At 50.1% G+C, this 27078-nt stretch overlaps 1 protein-coding gene across 2 annotated transcripts; it reads right to left on the reverse strand.

The window, feature by feature from the left end:
* AS3MT (arsenite methyltransferase) lies at positions 1 to 27023 on the reverse strand. Of its 2 annotated transcripts, none has more exons than XM_048858173.2 (11): positions 26920 to 27023; positions 25609 to 25649; positions 24292 to 24419; positions 23265 to 23415; positions 22185 to 22321; positions 16943 to 17012; positions 15668 to 15749; positions 13590 to 13721; positions 12479 to 12621; positions 11577 to 11711; positions 1 to 316 (listed from the first exon to the last, which is right to left on the reverse strand). In XM_048858173.2, coding segments are annotated over exons 1-11 (1119 nt in total). In that variant the 5' UTR covers positions 26921 to 27023; the 3' UTR covers positions 1 to 217. The 2 variants fall into 2 exon arrangements, with proteins under 2 accessions (XP_048714130.1, XP_048714131.1); XM_048858174.2 differs by lacking the exon at positions 1 to 316 and adding an exon at positions 6944 to 10513.
* Positions 27024 to 27078: the final 55 nt, after the last annotated feature.

Here is a 27078-nt window from a genome sequence, read left to right on the forward strand (position 1 = left end):
TTCTGATTAGAGCCATGCACCAGGGCTGGAGCCTGGGGGACGGCTGGGGTTTATTTAATCTTATTCCACAGTACCTGCACAGTGCTGCGATGCCGAAGTGCTCAGCATCATTACCTAAGTTATTAATTTTTAATTGCTTTGCAGTGATGAGTAACAAAAGCGGCTCTGATTCTTCAGCTTCTGCTTCGCTGGCTCTGGCTGCTGGATGCTCAACTTTTCAGCAGCACTCTTTGGGGCCACAGCAGCCCGTCGCCTTGGGAGCAAGGTCCTTTGCCTCCAACTGCTCCACTAATTGGAATGGATCAACAATCTTTTCCTACAGCAAGGAAACAAAAACAGCACTAAGTCAGATTTGAAGGAAAGGCTGCCACTGCCAGGTGGTTTTCCCTGGTGCTGGGAGGAGGGCTGTGAACTCCTGGGAATCTCCCCATTGTCTCACCATTACGCAGCCCCCATCAAGTATTGCTAGCACCCTCTCTCTGGCTGAGCAGGACTGGATGGGACCCCTTCCTGCGCTCGTCCAGCCCCCTCTTCAACTGGCTGGCGAGCTCATACCTCAGACCCTTCCTGCCATCCCCTGCTCCCACAGCTTTTAACGTGAATCCAATTGTTGGGCACCCACAGAACCACCTCCCTCTTCAAAGCCACGTCTTCCTCTGAGCCTCGCAACAGCAGCCTCACCAGCACAGGGAGAGTCACAAACCTGAGCCCCAGGGGCCCAGCCGCAGGAATTTTGTGCCACTGAGCTAGTTGGCTGGCAGGCTGCATGCTCCTGGCGGCAGGGACCATGTCGACTGCACTGTAGCATGTCAGCAATGAGGCAAACTGTAACACTGCTCCCTCCACTTGGACTGTGACTGCATCAGCGCTCAAACTAAGCAGGCTGGGGTGAGGTCAGTCCAACCATCAGCCACAGCGGTGGTGGTGCATCAGTAGATGGAGCTCTTCCCTCTCCCATACTTACCTCTCACTACAGCACGTGGGACTCCCAGCCAATCCTATTGTGGGTAGCTGCACCCTGCATATTTCAGCAGCTCTGCCGATTCTACTGGATACAACCCCCTACTCCACTGCCTGTCCTGCACCATCACAGGGGACTGGTCAGATCCTTACGTGGCCTGCAGCGTTCCACCCAGAGGTGGCTGCATGGGCAATGGGAGCCCCGTGAGGATGGTGCGTGCAACGCTGCACAGCCTATTGGCAGCTCTATCAATCAATGATGACTCTCTCTGAATCCGACTGTTCAGGTTCCCCCCAGGGAGACGTGCCCCTGACCACAGCAACATGCAGGACTGAGCCAAACCCACAGTGCTCTCTTTCGGTTCACAAAGGGGAATCCAGTCCCAGTAGGAAAAGGAGAGGCGCAGGGGGAAGGAAGTGGGAAGCCAAGCTGTGACATCAGCCACTGGCATCTAGGGGCAAAACTCTTAACCACTTGCAATATCCCCGAGAAGAGACGGGTATCAGTCAAGGGAACATTAGCAGGCCACAGGGCTGAAGGTATTTGAATTCTTCACCCGCTGGGTGGGCCAGAGTCAGGGTGCTGGAGAAAGCGGATTGGTTTAGAGAGCTCAGCCGGGGGTCTCAGGCACCAGCCCAATGTCCAGGCTGGGAACACTGCAGGGAAAGGTGAAACTCAACCCGGCTCCCATTGCAGCGGGAGGAGCTGTAATTTCATGAACATGTTTCTGTTAATAGGAGGGTTTGTAAAAAGAATCCTCCCCTCCCCCAGCCCGTCCTTTGGGAGTTAATCCAGCCAACCCCCTCTCCCCGCAACGTGCTCTGGCCCTCACACTGTGAAGGCTGGGGTTTCCTTGTTTCAGTTATTAACAGCCTCCCAGCCCTGGGCGGAGGGAGATACATTGCAGATGCCAACCCCATGCAGTCAGACACCAGGAGTCAGCCCCTGCCACCCACAGCATCAGCGATTTGGAAATCTGTTTTGCTTCTGCTTTTTGAGCCCGTAAGGCATCACTTTGAGCTTTTCTCTGCAACCAAGAGGGCTAGAAACATCTCTGTGTCAATAAAAGCCAAGAGTCTCCTGTAATCACCTGCCTCCAGGAGTTGAGGCTTTAAGCAAAACATCAAATATTGCAAGGCCAGCAGTAAAATCACTAGAGCTGGCAAGACTGCTGAGATGGGTACAAAGAGGTGAAGAGACTTAGCCGAGGCAGCACAGGGAGGCGATGGCCTGCCCAGCTTCCATGCCTGAACTGGTATCATCCTCCCTCCCTTTACAGTATAGACAGAATTCCTTTAGTCCTACCCTACCATCAAGGCTGTAAGAAAGCTTCTCCTAGCTGCTTTCCCAGCCTCCCCAGGCTGTTTAGGCTAATGAGTCACGAGCTATCACCAGTGGCATAAGCCCCTGCTCCACTTGCAGATCCCTGCCATTGCTGGCTGGCCAGTAAGCACACCCGGATCCTTTCGTTAGCAGAGAACTAACCCTTAGCCCACTGCACCAGCTGTCTGAGCTGTGGCAAAAATACACTCCTGGAGAGAAATCCACAAAGCAGCCCCGCACAATGCTGTCCTTAGCTGGGGCTCCTAGGGCATGACACCTGCACCCAGTGACAGATGATCTGCGGGGCTCTGCTTTGCTCAGTTGCCATGAAGAGGCAAAGAGAAACAAAAAAATGTGCCTGTGCCTTTAAGAAACTACTCCAAATGTGGCAAGGTCAGCGATTATGAAGCCCCCAGTCCCTTGAGCACATTCCTGTCTGCACAGGGCCTATCTTTCCCCTCCGATAAGCCCAGCAGCCTATCAGCCACCTGCATCAGCTCTCCAATTCACTGGAATATTTTCAGTGCTGTGCATGAGATCCTGTCTCCTATGCTCCAGGGGGAGGCTGGGAGGTTTTTTAATGGTCCAGCCTGTCATTCCCAAGAGTGATGAATGTGACAGAGCCTTTCGCAGGATGCCAAGGAAATTCTAGTCCCCACGACATCGTTTTCTTTTTTTAAAACCAGTCTGGCCTTAGCAGAGATAGGAAACTATGGCAGGGCTACAGCGCACACTCGGGGCAAATGGATCATCAGGGTCAGATGGTTCTGAAGGGGCTGAAATGCAAGGTCAGGGGAACTCCCAAAAAGGTGTGTAAGGTCAGGAGCACAGTCTAATGGTTAGAGCCATGGACTGGTAATGAAAATGTCGGGTGCTATTCCCACCGCTGCAGCCACGTGACCTTGGGCAAGATACTTCCCTACTCTGTGCCTCAGTTTCCCCATCTCTATAAATGGAGGTGATGCAACTCACCCTTCTCCCAAGAACTGTACGAGGGTTCGTTCACATTTGTAAAGCGTTCAGAAAGCCATGGATGTGAGTCTCCAGAGAAGTGCAAAGTACACGGGCGGGTTGAGTTTCAGAGGCACTGAAAGTCCGTGAGAGTTGGGTGCTTGACTCCCATCTGTGCCTCTAAGAATCTCCCCCCAGCTCCCTACAAACAGTTTGTTTCAGAAGAATGGAAAGTCACCCACTTGGTGCCCAGCCCAAAACAAACGAACCCTGGGTGAATGGACTCAGGGAGCATCAGGCCAGAGAGCTCACTTCACTAAAAAGAAAACTGACACAGTGTATTTATGGAGAGAATCATGAACACGCACCCCCTCCTCAGCCCACTCATGCAAACACCTCTGGGATGGTTTAATTGGCCTTTCAAACAAGCTACGGGGCTTCAGAAAGAGTTAAACAGCAGCAAAGAAGGGCCCAGCAGCTCTAATTTACTGGCCTTCCCAAGCGTCTGACTGCATCCGGCACAAGAAACTACTACGGAAATAGCCTCGCAATCAGCACGTCCACAGGGGAGTGCTCTGCCCACATTTACTCACACCGCTCCCCAGCAAAGCCTTGGTAGGGATGAGACAGAAGAGAATTGCTGCCTCTCTGCCTACAGAGGTTACCCACAGGGGCCGTATTGGCACCAGCCCTGCTTAATGAACCAGATTCATCCTCAGGGCCATGCCACTGACTGCCTCAGAACATGGGAGCTCTCGGACACAAGCTGTGAGGCGCTGAAATCTGAGCCAGAACTAAAGGAGGACTGGACTTTTAAATAACTAAACGACCCAGCTATGAATTAACGCCCACTAAAACAGACTAGACCTGGCAAATTCCTACGGACATTTGCACACGAACAGCTATTTAAGTTTGTGACAATGAAATGGGGTTTGTGAGAAACTACAGAGGAGCCAAAGCTTGGAGCAACACTACTATAGCATTCCATACTACAGATCCCTTGCGATGTCTGGGGATCAGGACCCCCAAATACGACAGTACCGCTCTTGCGGGGAGTGGGCCAGTACGATGGCAGAGGAGGGGCGCTGTTTCTAAATGCTGGGTATGACCACGTTGCAATCAGGGGTGTGGCTGCAGCTCGTGTGCACATACCCAAGTAGCTTTAATCCAGCTAGCTCATGTCCCAAGAGCAGCGATGCTGGGCGGCACAGGCCTGCCAGGGAGCCAGAGTACGTACTCGGGCAGCGAGCCTGCGCTGAAATCTGTGCTGCTGTGGTTTCCCTGCTATTGGCACTCCCTCCAGCCAGATTAACGCTGCTCAAGTACGTCTACGCATGCTGCTGCAATCACCGCTTTGACTGCAGCACAGAGAAAAGCAAGGAAGCGCTCTGAGAAATTGCATCTGCAGACAGCTGGCTGGTGCTAGAGCTAAAGCGAGGAGCTCAGCCTGGTACACAGCAGGGAGTGGAAGGAGTGTAACATGGTGGATTCCCCAATTGGCCCAAGCCTGCAGGACCCTGGGGGTTAACAAGTGCTGACTCATTGGGCCACCAGTAGCCACCTAGAGGAGGGCGTTAGGGTTAGAGGCAGAGATGTGCTAAGGGAAGAAACCCTGGGGCCACCCCACTCTGGGGAGAAAGGTTAGGCAGGGGTTGACGTGGGATTATTTTTGCCATTACCTTGTTACTAACCCAGACCATAAGAGGGGTGATGCTTTTCTGGCTCTCCACTGAACGTGCAGCTTTTGCATATAGGGACGGAAAACAAAAGACAAGCTGCAAAGGCAGGGTCCCCCTGCCTCACGACACTCTTGACAGTTTCGGTTGCCTCACCTCCAACAGACTGAAAACATCCAGAGAAAAGCAATGGCAGTTGTGACTGATGGGATCTATCCAATGACTCGAGGGAGCAGTGAAGAGTTATAGGCACCACAGGGCACTGGGGGGCAGGACAGCAGGGCCCCCTAGGGGTCAATTGCCAGGCAATATTACTACACTGCTGTGTCACGGGGCTTTCCCCCTTTTCCCCCACTCTGACTGGCTGGCCATTGTTGCTCCATGCTTATTGGCTAGTCATTTTTTTTCTTTTGGCTTGGCTGGTGTTGCCAAAAGCGTTTTCCAGGTAATAAACAGCGAGGGCTCCTCCTGCAACAGGGCTTGGAATATTACTGTGATGCGATAAAGGGAATACAATACTGCACCAAACTCTGGGTGGGGGAGACCCCTGTCTCCATGCAGAGCCACACGGATGTGGAGGTCTGGCCACATAGAGCTGATGGCATGAGCGAGGCCTAAGATCATTTAGGCGAGAAAGGGGAAGAGATTTCCCTGACACACAACGCAGGGAATAGCGATCATCAATCCATCTATCCATATTCTGACAGCATTCCATATTCCTAGGAAAATGAATGAAGCAGAACGGAAGGACCTGCAAAGGAGGCAGGGTGCTCTCTGGCCTAACTGAGCTCAAAATTAAGGGTTTGTTTAAAAAATAAATAAATAAAGAAGCTCTGTTAAATATTTCCATGGAGCTCCTGGCCTGCACAGTGCTTTACACCATGAACTCCCGATACGGTCCCTGCCCTGAAGAGTGAGGTTCAGATCTGCTAGGCATTCAGTGCCCTCAACTCCCATCGGCTCACCACTCCTGGGGTCAGGCCCTACATTAAAAAACATAAGAACTGATGACAACAAAGGGAGGAAGGTTCCATGAAGAGAGAGTAATCGATATCTGTGTAACCCTTCTGCGAGGTGGAGCCAGCAGCAACAAGGGCCGGGTTCAGTATCTAGGGGTTCCTTTTCAACAACACAAAACCGGCTCGAGCCCCCACCCAGTGACCGGGACAATTACACACCACCCTCTGGCCGCCTCTAAGAGGCAATACTTCCCCTCTCGCAAGCACCAAGTCTGAATGTAGCAAAACCTTTTAATAAAAGGGAAGTAGCAGCATTAAATTGGAAAAATCTTGCAACTGGGGTTCATAAACATAAACCATGAGTAAAAAGACCCACCCTCAAATAAGTTGGGCACGGTCCTTTTCCCTTCAGGTTCTGAAGTCCAGCAACCCAAAAGTCCCTTTAACATGCCAGTCTCTTCTCTGCACCCCACTCACCGTTGCTGTCCTTGGCCAGTGCAGCCCGAGTTCAGAGGTTTATCCGCAGAGTTCACTTCCCACCCTGGGTGGAAGCAGCAGGTTAGGAGGCACCTTACACACTCCCCTGCTCGGGCACTTGCTTGTCGCCCCAACGGCCAATTGCTGCACCTCTCTATGGGGCTCTGCTCTGGCCCTCTCCTGCTGGCTGCGCCTCTCTGCCAGCCTCCCATTCACCAAGATGTCTTCAGGGCCTCCCACCTAACACAGCTCTCAGTGATTTCAGCTGTCAGTGGGGACAGTCTCTTGCAGTACAAACACTGTCCCAAGGCAGGTCTAATACTTAGACCTAGATATCAAGTGATTTCAGCTCTTCGGTGTGTGACAAGACTCTCAATGGAGTCTAAATTAGCTCTTATTATACGGTGGAGAGAGGAAGGGTCAAATGATGTCTAGGGCCCTTAAACAGGGCTCACACCACCAGGTACAAGTACCTGTCCCCACCCTCTCCCAACGCATTGGGCATTGGAACCCATGTCCCCTGCCTAGTGAGTGCCGTTCAGTTGAGGGCGAGTCCCTCCACTGGGGTATGCCAAGTACAGTTCTGCTACCCTCAGTTCACACAACAGGGATAACACCACTTTATTATTCCTGCCCCAATAACAAGACTGGGGATTCAACACCAGCCACAAGTGATCATTTGGGCAAGCAATCCCATCATGCTGAGCACCTAGGCAGAGTGGGTGTAACCATGCAAAGGAGATCAGCTCCTGAAGTAGTTTTCCACAGCTCGCCACTAGATGTGAGGGGAGAGCTCATTCAGACTCTGCTTACACTTGTAAATTCTGGATTCCAGACATTTGAATGGAGAACACAGTAGGGAAAGAGAGGTGACACCACCAATAGAAATGTTCAGTTAAATTAAGAACAGAATCAGTGATTTTAAAACAAACCTAGCATTTTCCTTTTCAGTGTCTGCAACCCAACCATTGGGTATGAGGACCTGAAAGTGAAACTGACTAGAGAGGGAAGGCCAGCTGGTCAGCGGCAGTAAATCACCTGACTTCAACTCTTGCTGATTTACAATAGTGGAGGCTCAGACAGGAAAACCAAAGTGACCAGTCTGGGATACATTCACCATCCAAGTCAAGAAAAATGCCAAATATACCTGCAGCAGAATCAGTGGTGAAAAGCACATTCCAATGTCAGATGTATCGCTCCGAGGTATCAACTGCCATTTAGGCACAGGGGCTTTGTTTAAAACTATGACACTCCTTAAAGCATACAAAGGGAAATGCTTCTTTCTGCAGTACATAGGCTGCCAACAGAACTCCCTGCCACATGACTCTAAGGGGCTGATTATTTTATGACCACTAACCCTGGTAACTATGCAAGTTGGAAAGCAGCCTCCTACACCAGGGCATAGGCTGATCACCTGTGGAGGATTGGGAAAATCTCCCCTACCAGCATTGCAGGTGGCAAGGGAGGAGATTCACATTTCTCTCTGCAGCAGGATGCTTGACTAAAGATTGGATACAGGATTTTTCTATTCTTAACGGGGGGAAACGTGGCTGTAAGGGAGCTCCTGTACCACCTGGAAGCGGAACACGCGGGGGAAGATGGGAAAGCTCGGGAATTCCCAAAATGCTACAGGGCAAACCCAATCCAAGGAGCAGAGTCCAGAGGATGGCAATAAAAGATACAGCCCCACACATTTCCCATCAGACCCTCAACTTAACTGTCCTCCCTTCCTCCTTGACATGCTCTGTCCAGGTTCTTTTGTGGCCCCCACCACGGTAACGTCAGAACACTTCCCTCCCCTCAGATGTCATTTCCTTTAACTCACTTCTCCTCCTTCAAGTCGAACAAGCTTTTCTGTAATGCCAGAGAACTGCGGGAGCCAGCTCCAGCTCCTGCTAAGCTCTACAGCAGCCTGAGGGGCTGTGCCTAGAGGGCCACACAGCTGACTCCAAGATGACTGTCACGATGCATCGCACTCCACGCTGACAGCAAGGTTCCCTGTTACAGCAGGGGAACCTCAGGGCGCTGCTCTGCTGGCAAATGGACCCCTTTGCTCTAAGAGCCCAGTAGCAGGTTGTTATAGGGAGGAAGGAGCCTACAGAACATCACTGCAAACCTCTCTCCAGTACAGCCCTTCATCTGAAAACCATCTCCTGCTTGGGGAAAGACAAGAACGTTCCTCCCCTCCCCCAGCACACACAAGGTCACACTTCGAGGACACACAGCCGCTTGGATTTATCGTCTTCCCCTATCAATTATTCCCATTTCACGGACTCGTGGCAGGTCTAAGGACTCGTCAGACATCTGCAGGCTGAGTGGAAGGTGACAGGAGGAGGAGAACAGTTTTCAGCAGATAAAGCAGCTCTGAGCTGTGGAGTCAGGGTTGGCAGGCTAGGGTCAAACTCCCATCGAGCAAGCTGGATATGCATCTGCATGGGGTGTGGGTGGGGCAGCGAGCTGGCCTTCAGGAATGGAAGAGCATGCTGCAAAAAACAGCACAGGCAACCCTAAATTAACAACAGCCTCTTACATGGGGCCATGTGTTACCGGGGAATTGGCCTCTCAGCTCCCTCCCGCAAGTCAGAGCTCCAGAAAAGTCTCCTTGTGCTGCCCTGGGCTTCCCATGACCAATCTGACAGCACAGGACTTCCCTCACACCAGATCAGCACTCTGATTTCCCCCTCCCCACAGCTCCGAGATGTGCATTAGCACCTGGCAAAGCATCCCAATTCCACACACTCCTAAGCATTTCTCCTTAAGGATCCCAAGATGGCATCACAGTCTTAATTCCTGTACTTAAACCTTTTTCATTATTAACTCTTCAGGCTTTAATGGCATATTCAAACGCATGAGGATCTTGCGGTTTGTAGAGCTGCTTTAGCTGAAATGGATCCCAAAGCGCTTTACAAACTGCAGCTGATACAGAGGATATGCATAGAGCAGTTCAGCCACCTCTGGTCAGGAGGGAAGGGGCAGATATGCAATAGCACTAGATTATAGTTTAGGACAGGAAGTGAATGCTGTAGCAAACTGAAATTACAGGGGGAATTTTGCAAGGCAGACCGTGATTAACCAACCATACAGAGGTTAACACCCTAGTACTTGTGAAAAATGTCTTGGCTTCTGTGAAGCATTGTTGGACAGGACCTCGGGTTTATTAGCATCTCCAGCAGCACAGCACCCCCTAGCACCAAGTTTTGGCATTGGGAAATGGGGTATGGATAGGTTAGGAAGAACAGCACCCCCAGCAACAGCACCCCTTACCACTAGGTTAGGTCATAGGGTCCACACTAACAGAGGGAAGAGCTCCCCGGGCTGTGTCACCAGCATCCCTTCCTACAGCAAGAAATAATCTCCTTCCCTCATGAGCCCAATTCATCACTGGGTTAACTCCCTGGAGGGCCCCTGGGGGCTGTGTTTACTCTAGTTCCAGGGAGCATCAACAATGTAATTCAGCAAAGAAGTGGTAACACTGTTTGCACATGCAATGGGAGCGGCAGAACAGCGAGGACTGAGTGCTGCTCAGCAGGAAGCAGTTCCTCTCCGCTCACAAGCACCCTCTGCTCCTGCCAAAGCAAAGAGGATTCCCAGTCCCATTACACACATGCCAAGAGCTCTCTGCCCGTCCCACCAGGCATGGCCACAGAGGCAGACGCTTTAAGTCGAATCACAGCACCTTATTTAGGCTGGCTGGAGCTCAGATTCGATCAAAGGAGGAGTAATACCAGCACCCCCCCGCCAAGGCCATGGATGGCGGATGGGCTTAGGCTGTGTTTTCTTAAGAATCGCTGCTGCACTCTCCAGGCTGTACAGGGAGGACACATGTCTGCTTCTGGGCAAACCACCCACCTTCCCAAGCAGTCCCTGTGCCGGCAGGCTCAGTGGAGCGGCCAAGGAGGGAATGAACCTTGGAAAAAATCCCTTCAGCCCCTAGAAGGGCTGCTTCAAGTCAAGCATTGACACACCGAAGTCTGTGCTGGACCTGCTCAGTGGAGAACTGCAGAGATCAGGGCTGCCAGGCTGGCACTTTTCCCCAGCACTGAATTCTGGATTCAGAAAAGATGCCTTCTCTGAGCCAGGTCTGCCAGAGAGAAGTTATTCTTTGATGTCCACAGCATCCTCCAACAGCGGGTCTCAGCTAATTCAACCACAACCTCCTCTGAGGTCTGGAAACAAAAGCATAGAGGAAAAAAATGCAACTTGTCCAAGGCCACAATGCAGGTCAGCAGCAGAGCCAGGTGGAGAAGCCAGAACTCCCATCTTCCAGTAATCCCTCTCCTCAGATGGCCCATCAGGAAAAAGTCATCTTAAGGTCTAGAGCTATCTAGGAAGTATGGATGCAGTTATGAGCTGTACCAACATTCTCTGACACCTTCTGTTCCAGAACATCCCGGGGGCTTTGCAACTTCGACTGACGTGCAAAGTAATCCTATAGGGATTACTTCATCCGCCACTGAAATGCAACCACTTCTGGGGCAGAACGTGGCTGCCAGTAAAAAGCCCAAGAAACATTACACAAGAACTGACAAAAGGAAATGAAGCACACAGTATCCAATGTATGTAGCAGGGGAAATGCACGGGGGAGCAGGATCAAATTGCACTGGGCTCAAGCCCCCCAGCCCTGTTAAAGGGCCATGAGAGGATCTTTAATGGTCCAGGAGGCCAGGATCTCAGTTTTACATCTTATATAATTATACAGAGACACCTTGAATAAATTCTTTTGTTTGTGCATGGATGGAGCAAATTGTATTTCATTTGCACCTCCCCTGTATCCTAATCCATCAGACCCTGCGCAGCTTCAAACCACCACCCTCTGGTAGCCAGAATGGGGTTAGCCCTGCTTATCACCAGAGAAGCTGACTCAGAGCCTTGCTCCTACCAGACTTTGATTTGGAGAACTGCCTTAGCTAACCGGCTCTGCATGGCCACACCTGAGCTGGGAAGGGCCCCAGATCCAGACAGGGGACAGGAAGGGGGAAGGAGGGAAAATCTGGGAGTTGGTTTAGCCCAGCTCACTCTGAGCCGGTCCCAGTTTGCCAGGAGCTGGACATCCAGTGGGCTAGCTGACTCCATGAACTCTCCCCCCTACCAGCCTCCATTCAGACCCCAAACTGGATTATTGACTGGCACATGTCATATGAAGCAGGGACGCTGAAGCCAGGAAAATCTGCCCACGTGGCATGAACAGGGAGACCCTTAGGTATAGTAGCCGCCCAGCTTGTCACTAACCTTTGGTTTGGCAGGACAGCAGCCCCCAGGTGCCGGTGCCCTCCCTGCAGCCAGTCGGATCAGGAACTCCTCAGCAAACCTAGAGCTCCGAAAAATGGCTGCGGTTTCTGCATCCACTTCCACAACGTCCCCTTCCTGGGAAACAGAGGAGACGTCACACACAGCCGAGAAGAACGCGGCAGGACCCAACACCCACAATGTCCCCTTCCTGGGAAACAGAGGAGACGTCACACACAGCCGAGAAGAACGCGGCAGGACCCAACACCCACCAGGCTTCCAGCTCTGTAGTGAGAGAGGGAGCAGGCTGGGGGCACGTGCATTTGCAATGCTGAAGGGAAACCATGAAAGCAGGAGTCCCCCCAGCGCAGCAGCTCTGCAAACAACCCCACCGACCGCCCACAGTCACTTTGGGATCTAATTCAGAATCACACTGCTTCTTTTCCCCAGGCCCTCCTTCGAATTGCCCCAATCAAAACCACAGGCCTGGCCTCTCTACTCCCCTCCCCATTCATCCTGTGCTGGCCTCCTCTCTGTCCCATCACACAAACTTGCCGCTAGTGGCGCAAGAGCCTTCTTCTCTGCAGCTCCCACCATCTGGAACAGCCGCCCTGTGTCTGGCCATCATCTCTCCATTCCCTCCCACTCTTCCCTTGCGTCAAGTGTTTTTACGATACAGGATGCTGCTTGATAAAGCTGCGTTGCTGAATTTTGGAACTACCTCCGCTCAGGGCCCCTTCTGTACAGGGCTGCTGAGCAGCAGGCTGTGCCATGCTGCAATCAGACAGTGCAGAAGGGGAAGTGTAAGCAAAGCCGTGAGCTCCGGACTTGGAGATCCAGCAAAGAGATGCAGTAATGCTGACACAGGCATGAAAATTACCTAGGCCTGGGGGGCTTCCCGGTACCTTGAATGTGAAATTGGCATCAAACTCCAGCTCTCTCTCATGCCCAGTGATCCCGCCGTTGTAAATAACCTGACACTGCTCGGCCGGGCCTTTCTTGGGTACTTTGAAGAGACGGAAAGTCGCAGAGACAAACCGACAGTCACCTGAAAGCAAAACACCAAGGGCATGGCTACACTTGCAGATGTAGAGCGCTTTGAGTTAAACCCACCTTCGTAGAGCGCTCCATACTCCAGCGGCAAGCCTCACGCATCAGTACCATTGTTCATTAAACTCCAGTCACTTAATTCTTACTGTTAGTGATGTGGGAGAGGGAAACCGGCCCATGTGACTCAGATCTCAGGCTGAGTTTGCAGGGCTAGGCAGCTAGAGAAGCCAGCAGTTCTGACCTGGAATCACTGACCCCGCCCAAACATGGCCCCTCATGATAGGTCCCACTTGTCAGAGAAAGGAAGCAAACTTTAAACAGAGGCCACATTCCATTCCACACCTGGCTGAGTTCCACTGAGGGCTGGAGTGATCCCTGCCTACCTCTCAGGGGTGCTGAGAGGCAGAATTTCTGCCTGTAAGGTGACCCAAGATCCTCGGAGAAAGGGTGCTGTGGAAGGGCAAACTGGTTGCTAGAGACAAACAGCACATTGCTCTGGCTCATCCTGTGCTTTCTCACAGCCATATTATGGGCTGGAGTATTTAGTCTTTTCTATTCTTGGGCTTTAAAAAAAAAAGCCCCAATTGCCTCTTTTCTACATTTGCATTTCCTGTCGCTCACAGATGGTCTAGCCTTGGGGCTATCAAACGAAGTCAAGGCTTGCTGGGGCTGCGGTCAATGGCGCACTCCCCACTCAAGCATTGTTCACTTGCTGCAGATGATGGCACATGTAGATTGCAAGCTCTGTTGGTCAGGGACCGCCTTTTTATGTTGTGTTTTTACAGAGCCAAACGCAGTGGTGGTCCTGGTCCATCAGCTGGGAATGTGCTTTCCAGCCCTGGTAGACGGACTCTTGCTAGCCGAGGCTACACCACTTTGCTTTCTCCTAGAGTAGAACCATGGAACCCTAGCCTGTACTGCTAGGGCGGACCAGGGGTCGATGCTCGGCCAATGGCACTCACTCACCAACGATGCTCTCCAGTTCCTTGTTATTGATGGTTATTCGGCTGGCGGTCACCAACCGCGGTGGGCAGAATCCAACTTCCTCAGCAATTCTGTAGAGGTCTTTCCACCACAGGGCTCCTCCCAGGCACTCGCCTATGATCACAGAGTAATTACATGTGTGGTGCAGCCAGCCACGTCAGGGCAAAATGAGTGGCGCACAGCCTGCCATCAGGTTTTTAATAGGGCTGTCGATTAATCGCAGTTAACTCATGCAATTAACTCAAAAAAATTAAGTGCCATTTTAATTGCACGTTAAACAAGAGAATACCAATGGAAATTTATTAAACATTTTGGATGTTTTTCTACATTTTTCACAAATATTGTATTCTGTGTTGTAACTGAAATCAAAGTATATATTATAAATATTTGCACTATAAAAATTATACAAAGAGAAATAGTATTTTTCAATTCACCTCATACAAGTACTGTAGAGCAATCTTTGTCCTGAAAGTGCAACTTACAAACGCAAAAATAATTTTTTTGCGCGTAAAAACTGCACTCAAAAACAAAACAATGTAAAACTTCAGAGTCTACAAGTCCACTCAGTCCAACTTCTTGTTCAGCCAATCGCTAAGACATACAAGTTTGTTTACATTTATAGGAGATAATATTGCCCTCTTCTTATTTACAATGCCACCAGAAAGTGAGAACAGGTGTTCACATGGCACTTTTGTAGCCGGCATTGCAAGGTATTTACATGCCAGATATGCTAAATTTTCATATGCCCCTTCATGCTTTGGCCACCTTTCCAGAAGACATGCTTCCATGTTGACGACGTTCATTAAAAAAAATAATGCATTAAATTTGTGACTGAACTCCTGGGGGGAGAATTATATGTCCCCTGCTCTGTTTTACCCACATTTTGCCATTTATTTCATGTTATATCATTCTCGGATGATGACCCAGCACATGTTGTTCGTTTTAAGAACACTTTCGCTGCAGATCTGACAAAACGCAAAGAAGGTACCATTATGAAATTTCTAAAGACAGCTATAGCACTCGACCCAAGGTTTAAGCATCTGAAGTGCCTTCCAAAATCTGAGAGGGACGAGGTGCGAAGCATGCTTTCAGAAGTCTTAAAAGAGCAACACTCCGATAAGGAAACTACAGAACCCAAACCACCAAAAAAGGAAATCAACCTTCTGCTGGTGGCATCTGACTCAGATGATGAAAATGAACATGCGTCAGTCCACACTGCTTTGGATTATTATCCAGAAGAACCCATCATCAGCATGGACACATGTCCCCTGGAATGGTGGTTGAAGCATGAAAGAACATGTGAATCTTTAGCGCATCTGGCACATAAATTTCTTGCAACGCCGGCTACAACAGTGCCATGAGAATGCCTGTTCTCACTTTCAGGTGACACTGTAAACAAGAAGCGGGCAGCATTATCTCCTGCAAACGTAAACAAACTTGTTTGTTTCAGCAATTGGCTGAACAAGAAGTAGGACTGAGTGGACTTGCAGGCTCTAAAGTTTTACATTGTTTTATTTTTGAATGCAGTTTTTTTGTACGTAATTCTACATTTGTAAGCTCAACTTTCACGATAAAGACATTGCACTTCAGTACTTGGATTAGGTGAATTGAAAAATACTACAATATTTATTTTGTTTTTTTACAGTGCAAATACTCGTAATCAAAAATGTAAAGTGAGCATTGTGCACTTTGTATTCTGTGTGTTAATTGAAATCAATATATTTGAAAATGTAGAAAACATCCAAAATATTTAAATAAATGGTATTCTATTATTTGACATCGTGCGACTAATAGTGATTAATTTTTTTAATTGCTTGACAGCCCTAGTTTTTAAGTGAGCCGCAGGGCATGATGGGACAGGGCATTCTGGGAGATTCTATCAGCTCTGGGTAGAGATCTCTCTTGGGAAAGTTAAAGGGTATCAGTTCAAGTTCCGAGGCACCTGGGACACAAGAGGCAGCATGTGAGGAGGGGATCCTTCTAACCAGGTTCCTAACTTCCAGCCTCCAGCTCACACCACTAGTCCTTATTACCTCAGGTCAGATAAGAAAATCACTCACCCCAGAGGACCCTGTGTTTCCTGATGTCCTCTGGCAGGTTATGGCTGGCATAGACATCGCTGAAATACATCTCCCCGCCAGCCTGGAAAAGACCAATGCTTAGCCACGGCAAGAGCTAAAAATGACACCAGCCCCTGATAGGGACAGCATTCACCAGAGACCACAGACAGGACAGCTCGGCTGGGGCCGCCCTTGCTGGCAACGTGATTGCTTATTCCAGAGCTATTGTGTCTGCCCCAGCATTCCTGGCCAGCGCACCCAGACAGCCCAATGAGTCAAGGTCTCCAAGATAATCAATTAAGAGCAACCACCCCTCTGCTCCACCACCTTTGGCTCTACCCAGATTAAATTCCACCATCACCCTCATTTTGTTTCATAAGCTGAGTGTGAACATGGTGCTCAGGGGCGGAGAGGCTGAGATCACAGGCACGTTGCAGACAGGTGCTGGGCAAGATTCCCTGACAGCTCTGCCAATACAGCCCAATCCTGCCCTGCAGCACCAGTCCTCAGGCACCCCCTTAACCTGTCCATCTGGGACTCATGGGCAAAGACTTCCAATTGTGATCTACTATTTGACGGTGGAGAGGATGTGGACAAAAGGAGAGCAAGGGAGCAAAGCAATCACTACACTGTGCCAGACCAATGGACATCTAGACCAGTATCCCATCTCTGACAGTGGCCGGTACCACTGCTTCAGAGGAAGGTGGAAAAATGGACAGTTACAGAACAACCTGCCTAGAAAGGAAGTCTCTCATAACCTGCTCATCTGTTAGCTGCTGACTTCTCCTTTCATCATTCATATAAACATCTAACCAATTCTTGGACTCTGCTAAGCTCTTGACTTCAGTGATATCTTGTGGCAATGAGTCCTGCAAGTTAACTGATCGTTATGCTAAAAAATATTCCAATCTTTAATGCGTTGTTTTTCTGTGTCATTAGTCGCCCTCCTGGTTTATAACAATGGGAGAACAGATGCCCATTGTTAGTTTGAGTACCTCTATTGCCTCCTCTGTTGTCATGCAGGGTGAAATCCTGCCCGCTTGAAAATAAAGGCAAAACTCCCACTGACTTCAACGAAGCCAGGATCTTCCTCTCCCATGAGCCCCAGAGCTCATCTCTCCTCATACGGAAGTCTCTCTGGGCCTGTGTTCCATTTTGCTGCCTGTCTGTGGACCCCTCTTGCCCCAAAAGGCAGGATGGGATGCAGTGTTGCTCCCCAAACCCCCTGGTGCTCTCTCTCACACACACAGAGCGTATGCCCCACTGTTGTGTTACCTTTAACACTCGATAGGCCTCCTGCAGAACTGCTCTCTTATCAGGCGAGAGGTTAATCACGCAGTTTGAGCTGGACAGGAGATAAAAGCTCAGTGAGGCACCAGAAGGAGGAAAGCATTGTGGGTTTTAATCAAATGTTTAGGCCTGACCTTGCAGCTGAGAAACACGGCAGCTTTTGATCTCTAACACTGGCAGGGAGTAACGGATGCCTGGACACCTTTCACATCCCCCAAAGGAGACTAGAGGGTCCTCAGCCATCCTTCAGCAAGCCTCAAGGAGTGTTTGCAGAGTCGAGGCTGGCTGATAGGATCTAAATTTAGTGATGGAGAAGACTCACTAGTCTACCCCCCACCCACCCCGAACAGGCTAGGGCAGGAGTGTTGCCTGCAGATCAGTGTATTCCCTAGTACATCATACTATCTGTGTTTAAACCCACACCATCACTTCAAACCCTCACTCTCACTATTTGGGGCTGCACTCCTCATTTGAGACCCTGTATTTAAAGGGCCCTTTTCAGGTTAAGAACATCTCCTTAACTGTGGTAATATCAAGGGTGCCATTTCAGATTTTGGTGGGTGAGGGGCAACTTTAACTGTGATTGCAAGGGCTACTTAGGCACCTGAAAACCTCTAGGGTTGTTGTTTTTTTTTGCAGATAAGAATTTAGAAATTAGCTGAGAGGAGCACTGTATCTAATTCCTATATTAAAAAAAAGAGGATTTAATAAATATTAGACCCACTCAACTCTAATAACATGTTCTCACATCTTGTGTCAAGTTATTTAAGGAACACGGGTTAGGTTTAAAATTGTAATGTATATTCTTTGTTACTAACTCTTGAATACAAGAACTGAAACGACTGTAGAAAAATCTGGATGACTTTCTATCACTTTTTTGCAGTTCATCAAGCTAGGAATAGATCATTTAACTTTGGAAACATCCTACTAGGGCAAGGCCCCGTGAGTTTATACTGCACCTGCCTGCCTGGGGCTCTAGAAGTGTTACCGGGGTGAAAGTAACTTAAAGGACTTACTGGTATGCAGGGCGGCCAGGGTCCTGGACAAGGTGGGCCTTTTGGGCCTCCAGAAGGGGCATGGCCTCGGGCAGAAGGGGCGTGGCTAGGGCCAGACTTCCCCAGCCAGCCCTTCAGTGCTGCCCAGCCTGCGCTGCCTGGGGCTCCGGCAGCAATTTAAAGGGCCTGGGACACCGGTTGCTACCACACCAGCAGCTGGAGCTCCAGGCCCTTTTAAATCACTGCTGGAGCCCTGGAGTAGCGGCGGTGGCCAGGAGCCCCGGGCCCTTTTAAATTGCCAGGCCCTGGGGCAGCTGCCCCTTCCCTCCCTCCTCATCAGCGGCCCTGTCAGTACAGTGCTCTCTCCCAGTGCTCTGCCGCGACTACACAAGCCACGTCAAAGCGCTGCCGCTGTAGACTCAGCCCTAAGTTCTGCAGAGGAGAGGTGCCCCTGAGGCAGGGAATCAGTATTTTGTTTAAAACAGAGGCAGGGTGATTAAGATAAGGGCTAGTGATTAAATTAAGGATCTGGAAGTTTAGCCTGAAAAAGAGGGTGGCAGGGTTGTTCTAGAGAGAACACGGTGGGGGGGTCTCACAAAAAATACAGCAAAGCACTGAGCCTAGATAACATTCAGAAAAGGGGGAGATTTGGGGGCGTAGCTGAAAAGAAGGGGTCAAACCCAGAGCAGGGCTAGCAGTGTATAGAGAAGTTCCCACTCTCCCTATGGTACTTATGTGGCCCAATCACCATAGTATCTGAGGCTGTGCCTCACAATGTCTAACCTATTTCTCCTCCCAGCCCCTCGGTGAGGTAGAGCAATGCTATTATCCCCATTTTACAAAAGGGGCACTGAGGCACACACAGACTAAAGGCCAGATTTTCAAAGGTATTTAGACACCTAGTGAGATTTTTCAAATGCACTTAGGTCGTTAGATGCTTTGTAAACCCCATTAGATGCCTAACTTCACCTTTGGGTGCCTAAAAACCTTTGAAATTCTGACCTTAGAGCACTGGCCTGGGGTCAGAGAGGAAGCCCATGGGGGTTGTAGAACCCAGGTCTTTCAGCTCCCTATCCAGCAGACCAGCCTCTCTCTCTGGTACATGCTGCAAAAACAGAGAGGACTCAGATAGATGGGAGCAGAACCAAGGTGGCCAGTTCTCTGAGACTCCAGCAAATGGTCCCAGGATGGATGCTATGGTTGACAGCATGAAAAGCAGCACAGAGATTAGGAAGGATGGAGAATGAGAGTCAGATGAGAGGAGACCACTTAACTCCCCATGGGTGGCAGGTTTTGCCTCATGCTGGGCTGTAAAGCAATGGCTACTGGGCAATTTTACATTTTAACTGAGAACCATTTTGTTCAGTCATTTTTTGTTCTGAGTTTGATAAAAGGAAGGAACGAGAAAGTGCTGTAGGAGTATCCGATGTGTTTATGCCTCAAATTCTTAGGGTTTCAGCTGTATTCAGGCCAATTCCAGAACAAAGAACAGAAACTGCATCCACAGAGTCCATAAAGTTGACGATTATTGTCATGATTTGCATTAAGAACATAAGAACGGCCATACTGGGTCAGACCAAAGGTCCATCAAGCCCAGCATCCTGTCCCCCGACAGAGGCCAACAGCAGGCACCCCAAAGGGAATGAACAGACAGGCCATCATCAAGTGATCCATGCCCTGTCACCCAATCCCAGCTTCTGGCAAACAGAGGCTAGGGACACCATTCCTTCCCATTCTGGCTAATAGCCATTGATGGACCTATCTTCCATGAATCTACCTAGCTCCCTTTTGAACCCCATTATAGTATTGGCCTTCACAACACCCTCTGGCAAGGAGTTCCAGAGGTTCACAGTGCGTTGCGTGAAAAAATACTTTCTTGTGTTTGTTTTAAACCTCCTACCTATTAATTTCATTTGGTGGCCCCTTGTTCTTGTATTATGAGGAGTAAATAACACTTCCTTATTTACTCTCTCTATACCACTCATGATTTTATAGACCTCTATCATATCCCCCCTTAGTCACCTCTTTTCCAAGTCCCAGTTTTACTAATCTCTCCTCAAACAGAAGCCCTTCCATACCCCTAATCATTTTTGTTGTCCTTTTCTGAACCTTTTCCAATTCCAATATATCTGTTTTGAGATAGGGCAACCACATCTGTAGGCAGTAGTCAAGATGTGGGTGTATCATGGATTTATATAGAGGCAATATGATATTTTCTGTCTTATCATCTGTCCCTTTCTTGATGATCCCCAACATTCTGTTCGCTGGGCACCATCTGTGTGCTCAGCACTGTTCAGAATATGCCAGAAAATCCAGTCCCTGAGCCAATGCATAAAAGATGTGTAACTCTGATATTTAAGTATGAAGTGTATAGTTATTGACCACAGTATGATGTTTATATCTATGAGCGGAGGCACTGAAGGCAATAGACGTTTTAGTTGATTAAGGACTAGAAGATTTGACTCTCCAACTTTCTTTCTAAAGGAAGAGCTGCCCAGAGCTCCTGTGCCAGTTTATTTTCCTTTCCTGCCTGCAGTGGCCCTGATATACCTCAGAAGTCTACGTTTTTCTCAACTTTAAAATACAGAACTTTCTTGGTGTTTGGTTCAAAATATTTTCCTGTGAAAATTGCAACTCAATCGCTGTAGTGTTGTATTTAAGAGCCTTCCGGAAAGTAACTAGCCTTTAAACAGAAGTAAAAGCAGTGTTGTCAACTCTCATGATTTCATCATGAATCTCATGATAATGGTTTTCCTTAAAGCCCCAGCTCCTGGAGTCAAGTGGATATGTGATGATTTCAGCCTTTATTCTTAAAGAAACATTAAGTTTCCAGTCCTCGTGGCTGTGGAGAAAGCTTCAAAATGTGACCCCAGTGCACCCTAAAGGCCCAGAAAGCAGAAGGCAAATAAAAAGAACCCCAAATCTGTTATTTTTACATAATCATGATTCTTGGTGAGCCTGGCTCAGGATTTTTGAACATTTGGGACTAGCAATACTGTGAGAGTGACCTGAAAGTGTCAGTTTCACTCCTGTTTAAGATTAGTTTCCAGTCTAGCATTTGTAGTGAGGTAACACCCATGGGTGAAAGTAAGCCGGTACGATGCACAGGTAAGAAAGTAGCGGCTGGTACACAGCTGATGTTAAAACACTGCCATGGCAGCACTTTAATGTGGCTCGTGTAGTCGTGGCAGAGCGCTAGAGAGAGCTCTCCCAGCGCTCTAAAAAACAAAAAAAAAAAACCCACCTCCATGAGGGGCGCAGCTCCCAGTGCTGGGGCACTGTCTACACTGGTGCTTTACAGCACTGAAACTTGCTGCGCTCTGGGGGGTGTTTTTTCACACCCCTGAGCAAGAAAGTTGCAGCACTGTAAAGCGCCAGTGTAGACAAGCCCTTACATTTCACACTAATGTTGTGCTATAGTTAAGAACTCCATCTGGGAGCTTGCACACCTCTTGAATGAAAAATGGGGGAGGCTCCCATCCTCCCCTGCCCCCCCAACTGGAACCCTTGCATAATACCATCACCTGAAATTACTAAAACTGAAGAATCAGACCATTTTTCACCCTTTTGGCCAGCCCTTTATTTACTGCATCCCATGGACAGCTAAATCAGTCTGGCCAATTTAACACGTGCATCTAGTCAGTTTTACTTTCTGATCCTCATGTACTAACCTAATGCTGTAGTGTCCTTGCAGCAAACACTGCAGTGGGCTGTTCAAATGATAACAAAAAACTGTTTCAATTGAGCATCTTAAAAAGGTAAATCAAATGTAGGGACATTTCTAGTCATCTTACATTCTATTAAACTTTGGGCCAGATGTTAACTTGGCATTTTCCCTTCAACAATTAGAGCTAAAACCAATCATTCTGTTGGACAAGGGTCAAGGACATTCGATTAGAGGCATCAATAAATGGAACAAGTCTGATCTGCCTCCTATTCCCAGCCCTATCCTGGGCTCTGAGACGCCACACGGTTTGAAACTTTCACCTTTTAGTTTGACTGGATCCAGCCACCTGTCCTTTCTGTGGGCACTGTTTGTTTGACAACACAAAACTCCAGCCAGGTATCCAGGCCTCAGATTAGTGTTTACAGTGTATTTTTTCAGTGTACAACCCTGAACTGAAACCCAAAGAGTTAAAACCTTGGGCAGGGACATGGTTCACTGATGCGTGGGAAACAAGTACCCAACCCATTGTATAGACCCCTGCAGGAGCTCTGAGAATGGTACTCACATAACTATATCATAACTCTCGTCTTTAAGGCCAGCATCTCCCAGCTTTTCCATGTAGCCACGGATGAAGTCCACGTTAGGCACCTGGTAGCCAAATTTCTTCATGTGATAGTCAATGTACTTCTTTGCCACTTCTACCTGGAAGAGGGAAACAAATAAGCAGGCTGTAAACTACATAAACTCTTTAAGATGTTTCTAAAGTCTCTTCCCCTTCATGTGGCAGAGGGCCCGCATATTCTCATTAGGGCCCTACGCATCTCCCTTTATTTCCCTCCAAACCCCAGCCATTTTGAGTCCTAGATCATGGCTACCAAATCTCCTGGCCAAAGAAGAACAGATGTGATTCCCTACAGAGACTAATAAATGGCAAGACCAAGTCTCGGACTGGCCAGGGATGGGGCGGGTGGGGAGTCTCTCTATTTGATCAACAAAGTGTGGGACTAGCAAAGACTTCTGATCAACATAAAGCCCAGCAAGGGGCTGTGCATGTTGTCTTCACCACAGCACTCTGGGAAGGTAGGGAAGAGGCCAGTACTCATGCCAGTGTCTCATGCCTGATGATGCAGGGTATTATCCCTGCATCTCCCTCCCCCCCACCCCACACAGGATAGCACATGCTGCGTGATGGTCTGGAAGGTGGAAGGAGTGAGACGATAAATGGCAAAATACATTTACCCCATTTCCACACTCAGGTCTCTAATAGGGCTAGGAGAAGCTGAGAGTAGGGAAAGTATGACTCTCAGTGACTATCAGAGGCAGGATCTCAATGACCGAGCAGCTACAAAACAATCACTCAGTGTCTTGCACTACAGGTACTTAAACCTGACCCACACGTGCACTGTATTAAACCTTGTAGCTTGCATGAAGGTAAGATTATTAAAAGCCAATAGCTAAGGTTACTATCTGCATGCAGCTGAACCCCCTACATCGGACAGTCCCCATATACCAAAGGATCAACTTTGAACTCTAAGCACCATGCAGTTCCGCCTTGGTGAGACGAAGTTATTTTCACTTCCAAAGCTGAGAGCCATGAAGATAAAGACCCGGACTTTGATTAGCACTATTCAATTCGAAAACATACCTGGGCGTCGGTCATGTCTATTCCAGTGACATGCCCTTTCTCCCCAACTAGTTTACTCAGCATATAGCAGTCCCTGCCACTCCCACTGCCCAGATCCAATATCCAACAGGTCTCCAGGCACTCTGGGACCACCAGGCCGCAGCCATAGTACCTGAGGGAAGAAACTCTCGAGATCAGTGATTCTTGAACCACGGAATCTCAACACACCTCAGTGGTGTGCAAGGGAAGGATTTTTAGATGGGGTGGATGAAAATGTGTCATGAAGAGCAAACCATCAGGAACAGCCAACCCACATATGCAGATATGGATTAATTAAGCCTCACTGCTTATCTCCATTTTATATTGGGCAAACTGAGACACTGAGATGTGTGATCTGCCCAAAGGCTCTCAGCGAACAAAGAAAACGACAGGCCAAGGAAAGCATTTTCTGGTCGAACATCCTGTAGCCTGACCTTGGAGGTTAGAGCAAAGGTTTTTACCAGAACATCTAATGGATTTCTGATAGGGGATATATGACCTGTAAGGAGAGTGACATTTTTATGTCTATTAGCTTATCTTTTCATCTCCAGATTTGAATAGACAGGGTTTATGGGGAGCTTTTTAACTTTAATGTTCTTTGTGTTAATTTTTCCTAACATTTGCTGCTCATTGTAACTTTAAATTAATGACTTTGTGTCTAGAAATGGTTACTAAGGTTGATTGGAATTCATTGATTCATTTTAAAGCTCTAAACTACATTAATTTGTTTCTCTCTCATTAATTTGTTCTCTGCATTAATTTGTTCCTCTCTGCCTCTGCTTTTGGTAGGAATTTCTCCTTTGAGCTGGCAACCTCCAGGCCCCAAGGACTGTGGAGGTGGTAGGCTGCCTCCAACCAGGAAGTTATGAGAGACATACAAAGATAAACTGGCTACTTTCTTCCCCACTGTATTCTCTGGATAGAGTGACACCACTGGGCCAAAGACTGTTTCAGTGAAGCACATTGAGTGAGTGAAGCTCTATTAAAGAGTCAATTGTCAATTCTTTACCTTGACACTACATCATCATGGACAGACTTCAGAGCCTCCTTTATGAACATGGGCAAAGACCTAGCCAAGGTGACGCAGGCATTGGTTTGCAGATCCTCTGATTTCTGCAACTTTTTACCATAATAATCCTGAGATGGGAACACAAAAAGTCCATATATCTCCATAGCACGCCAGAGCCTACAGATTCTAGTTACCGCCCTGCCCCCACCCTAGGGTTACTCTTGCTCCTCTTTGCAGGGAGGATGGTCATGCGAGACAGTATCAAAAGCCTTACTAAAGTCAAAATATACCACATCTACTGCTTCCTCCCTATCTACGAGGCTTGTTACCTTGTCAAAGAAAGCTGTTAGGTTGGTTCGACATGATTTGTTCTTGACAAATCCAAGCTGACTGTTACTTCTCCCTTTATCTTCTACCTGTTTACAAACTGATTACCTGATTATTTGTTCCATTATCTTTCTGAGTACTGAAGCGAAGCTGACTGATCTGTAATTTTCCAGGTTGTCCTCATTCCCTTCATCCTTTTTTTTTTAAAATAGATGGGTACTATATTTGCCCTCTTCCAGTCCTCTGGAATCTCTCCTGTCTTCCGTGAGTTTTCGAAGACAGTCACTAACAGCCAGTTAGCTCCTTGAGTATTCCAGGATGTATTTCATCAGGGAGGGAGCACTTAGATTGCTGCTATAACCAGGGCTCAGGTCATGGGCTGGAGGCATAAGAGGCTTGCGGATGCTGAGTGCCCCCAAACAGGGCAAGAAATGCTGTATGCAGCGCACCTCCCTTTGGAGGTGTGCTGGCCCCGCTGCCTTTGGAGTGCCACCACTGGAAGTTCCCAAGAAGTGGGGGAGCTACCGGCACCCGGACTATGGCCCTGCCGCACTCCGCCCACGCTCAGCCTCCTCCCCCCGATGCCCCACCCTCACTCAGCCTCTTCCCCCCGAGGCCTCCCCCCACCTGCCTCTCCCCACCTTGTGCCTCGCCGGGGAAGGGGGTGGACAGGCCCGAGCAGCAGGCCAGGTGGGCCTTGGTGAAGGAGAGGAGCAAACGGTTGTAGGAAGAGGTGGAGTGGGGTGTGGCCTGGGGGGGGAAAGAGGCCAAGCGGGAGCAGAGCAAAAGGCGGGGCCACGGTCCAAGCACACACTCCCATTTCTAGGGAGCTTCCTGCATTTGCACCCAGCTTCCCCAAAGGCAAGAGTAAAGCGCGGCCTCTGGCTCAGGAGTAACGTATGGAGGAGAGAAGGGCAGCTGGAGTCAATGGGGCAAGCTCCAGTGCAGGATAGGCCCTAGCAGTGCCCTCTCCTCCACCCGAGCTCTTACCTGTACCTCTCTGTAAATCTGCTCTGCAGATGGGGCAGCCACTGCAATGAGAACCACCAGAAGCCTGGGTCAGGCAACCTGATGCAACAGTGATAGGCGCCAGCGTCGAGCCCACATAGAGAGTGGCACCAAGCACCCCTCACCGCGCAGGGCAATGCAGCGCTGGGGGGTTCCCCCACAACACCTCCTGGGGGGCAAACCCCTATCCCTAGAGAGACCCGCAAGACAACCCCACCCCCACCCCGAAACCCTCCCTCCCCACCCTGCCCTGCTGGGACCCCCTCCCACCAGAGAACCTATCCCTAGAGAGACCCGCAAGACAACCCCTCCCCCACCCCGAAACCCTCCCTCCCCACCCTGCCCTGCTGGGACCCCCTCCCACCGAAGCCTACTCCTCCCCCACCCAGAGACCCTTCCCCCCCACCCCACCCTGCTGGGACCCTTCCCACCAGAGCCTCCCCCTCCCCCACCAGGAGACCCACGCTCCCTACTGGGACCCGCTCCCACCAGAGAGCCTACCCTCCCTCCCCACCCCACCCTGCTGGGACCCCCTCCCACCAGAAAGCCTACCCCTCCCTCCCCACCCACCCTACCCGGACCCCTTCCCACCAGAGAGCCTACCCTCCCTCCCCACCCCACCCCACCCCACCCTACCCTACCCTGCTGGGACCCCCTCCCACCGGAAAGTCTACCCCTCCCTCCCCATCCCACCCCACCCTGCTGGGACACCCCACCAGAAAGCCTCCCCCTCCCCGCCCTGCTGGGACCCCCTCCCACCAGAGCCTCCCCCTCCCCCACCAGGAGACCCACCCCACCCTGCTGGGACCCCCTCCCACCAGAAAGCCTACCCCTCCCTCCCCACCCCACCCCACCGGGACCCCCTCCCACCAGAAAGCCTACCCCTCCCTCCCTCCCCACCCCACCCCACCCGGACCCCTTCCCACCAGAGAGCCTACCCTCCCCACCCCACCCCACCCTGCTGGGACCCCCTCCCACCGGAAAGTCTACCTCTCCCTCCCCACCCCACCCTGCTGGGACACCCCACCAGAAAGCCTCCCCCTCCCCGCCCTGCTGGGACCCCCTCCCACCAGAAAGCCTACCCCTCCCTCCCCACCCCACCCCACCCTGCTGGGACCCCCTCCCACCAGAAAGCCTACCCCTCCCCACCCCACCCTACCCTACCCTGCTGGGACACCCCCCACCAGAAAGCCTCCCCCTCCCCGCCCTGCTGGGACCCCCCCCCCCCGCGGGCGAAATGCCCCCAGGCGACCCGCAGAGGCCCCGGCCCCGGAGCGCGGCGGCGGCGCGTACTGCTCGCGGCCGGACCGTCGGGCCGCGGACTCTGCCCCGGCACCGTCAGCAGCCTGGCCCCGCGCTCGGGCCAGGGCCGGGCTACGAGGGAGGCGGGACTTCCGCTTCCGAAGGGGGCGGAGCTAGGGAGCCGCGCCCCCTCCCGCCCATCTCCCTGCC

This window comes from Caretta caretta, chromosome 7 (genome assembly GCF_965140235.1).
Source record: "Caretta caretta isolate rCarCar2 chromosome 7, rCarCar1.hap1, whole genome shotgun sequence".
Lineage (NCBI taxonomy): Eukaryota > Metazoa > Chordata > Testudines > Cheloniidae > Caretta > Caretta caretta.

Bases quoted from the DNA above. Each gene is read 5' to 3' on its own strand.
- AS3MT (XM_048858174.2), bottom strand. The intron at 24,420-25,608 runs GTAAGAGCTCGG...TTCCCATCTCAG, and splicing joins AGATTTACAGAGAGGTACAG to GATTATTATGGTAAAAAGTT. The intron at 10,514-11,576 runs GTTAGTGACAAG...TTTTGTTTCCAG, and splicing joins GCTGTCCTGCCAAACCAAAG to ACCTCAGAGGAGGTTGTGGT.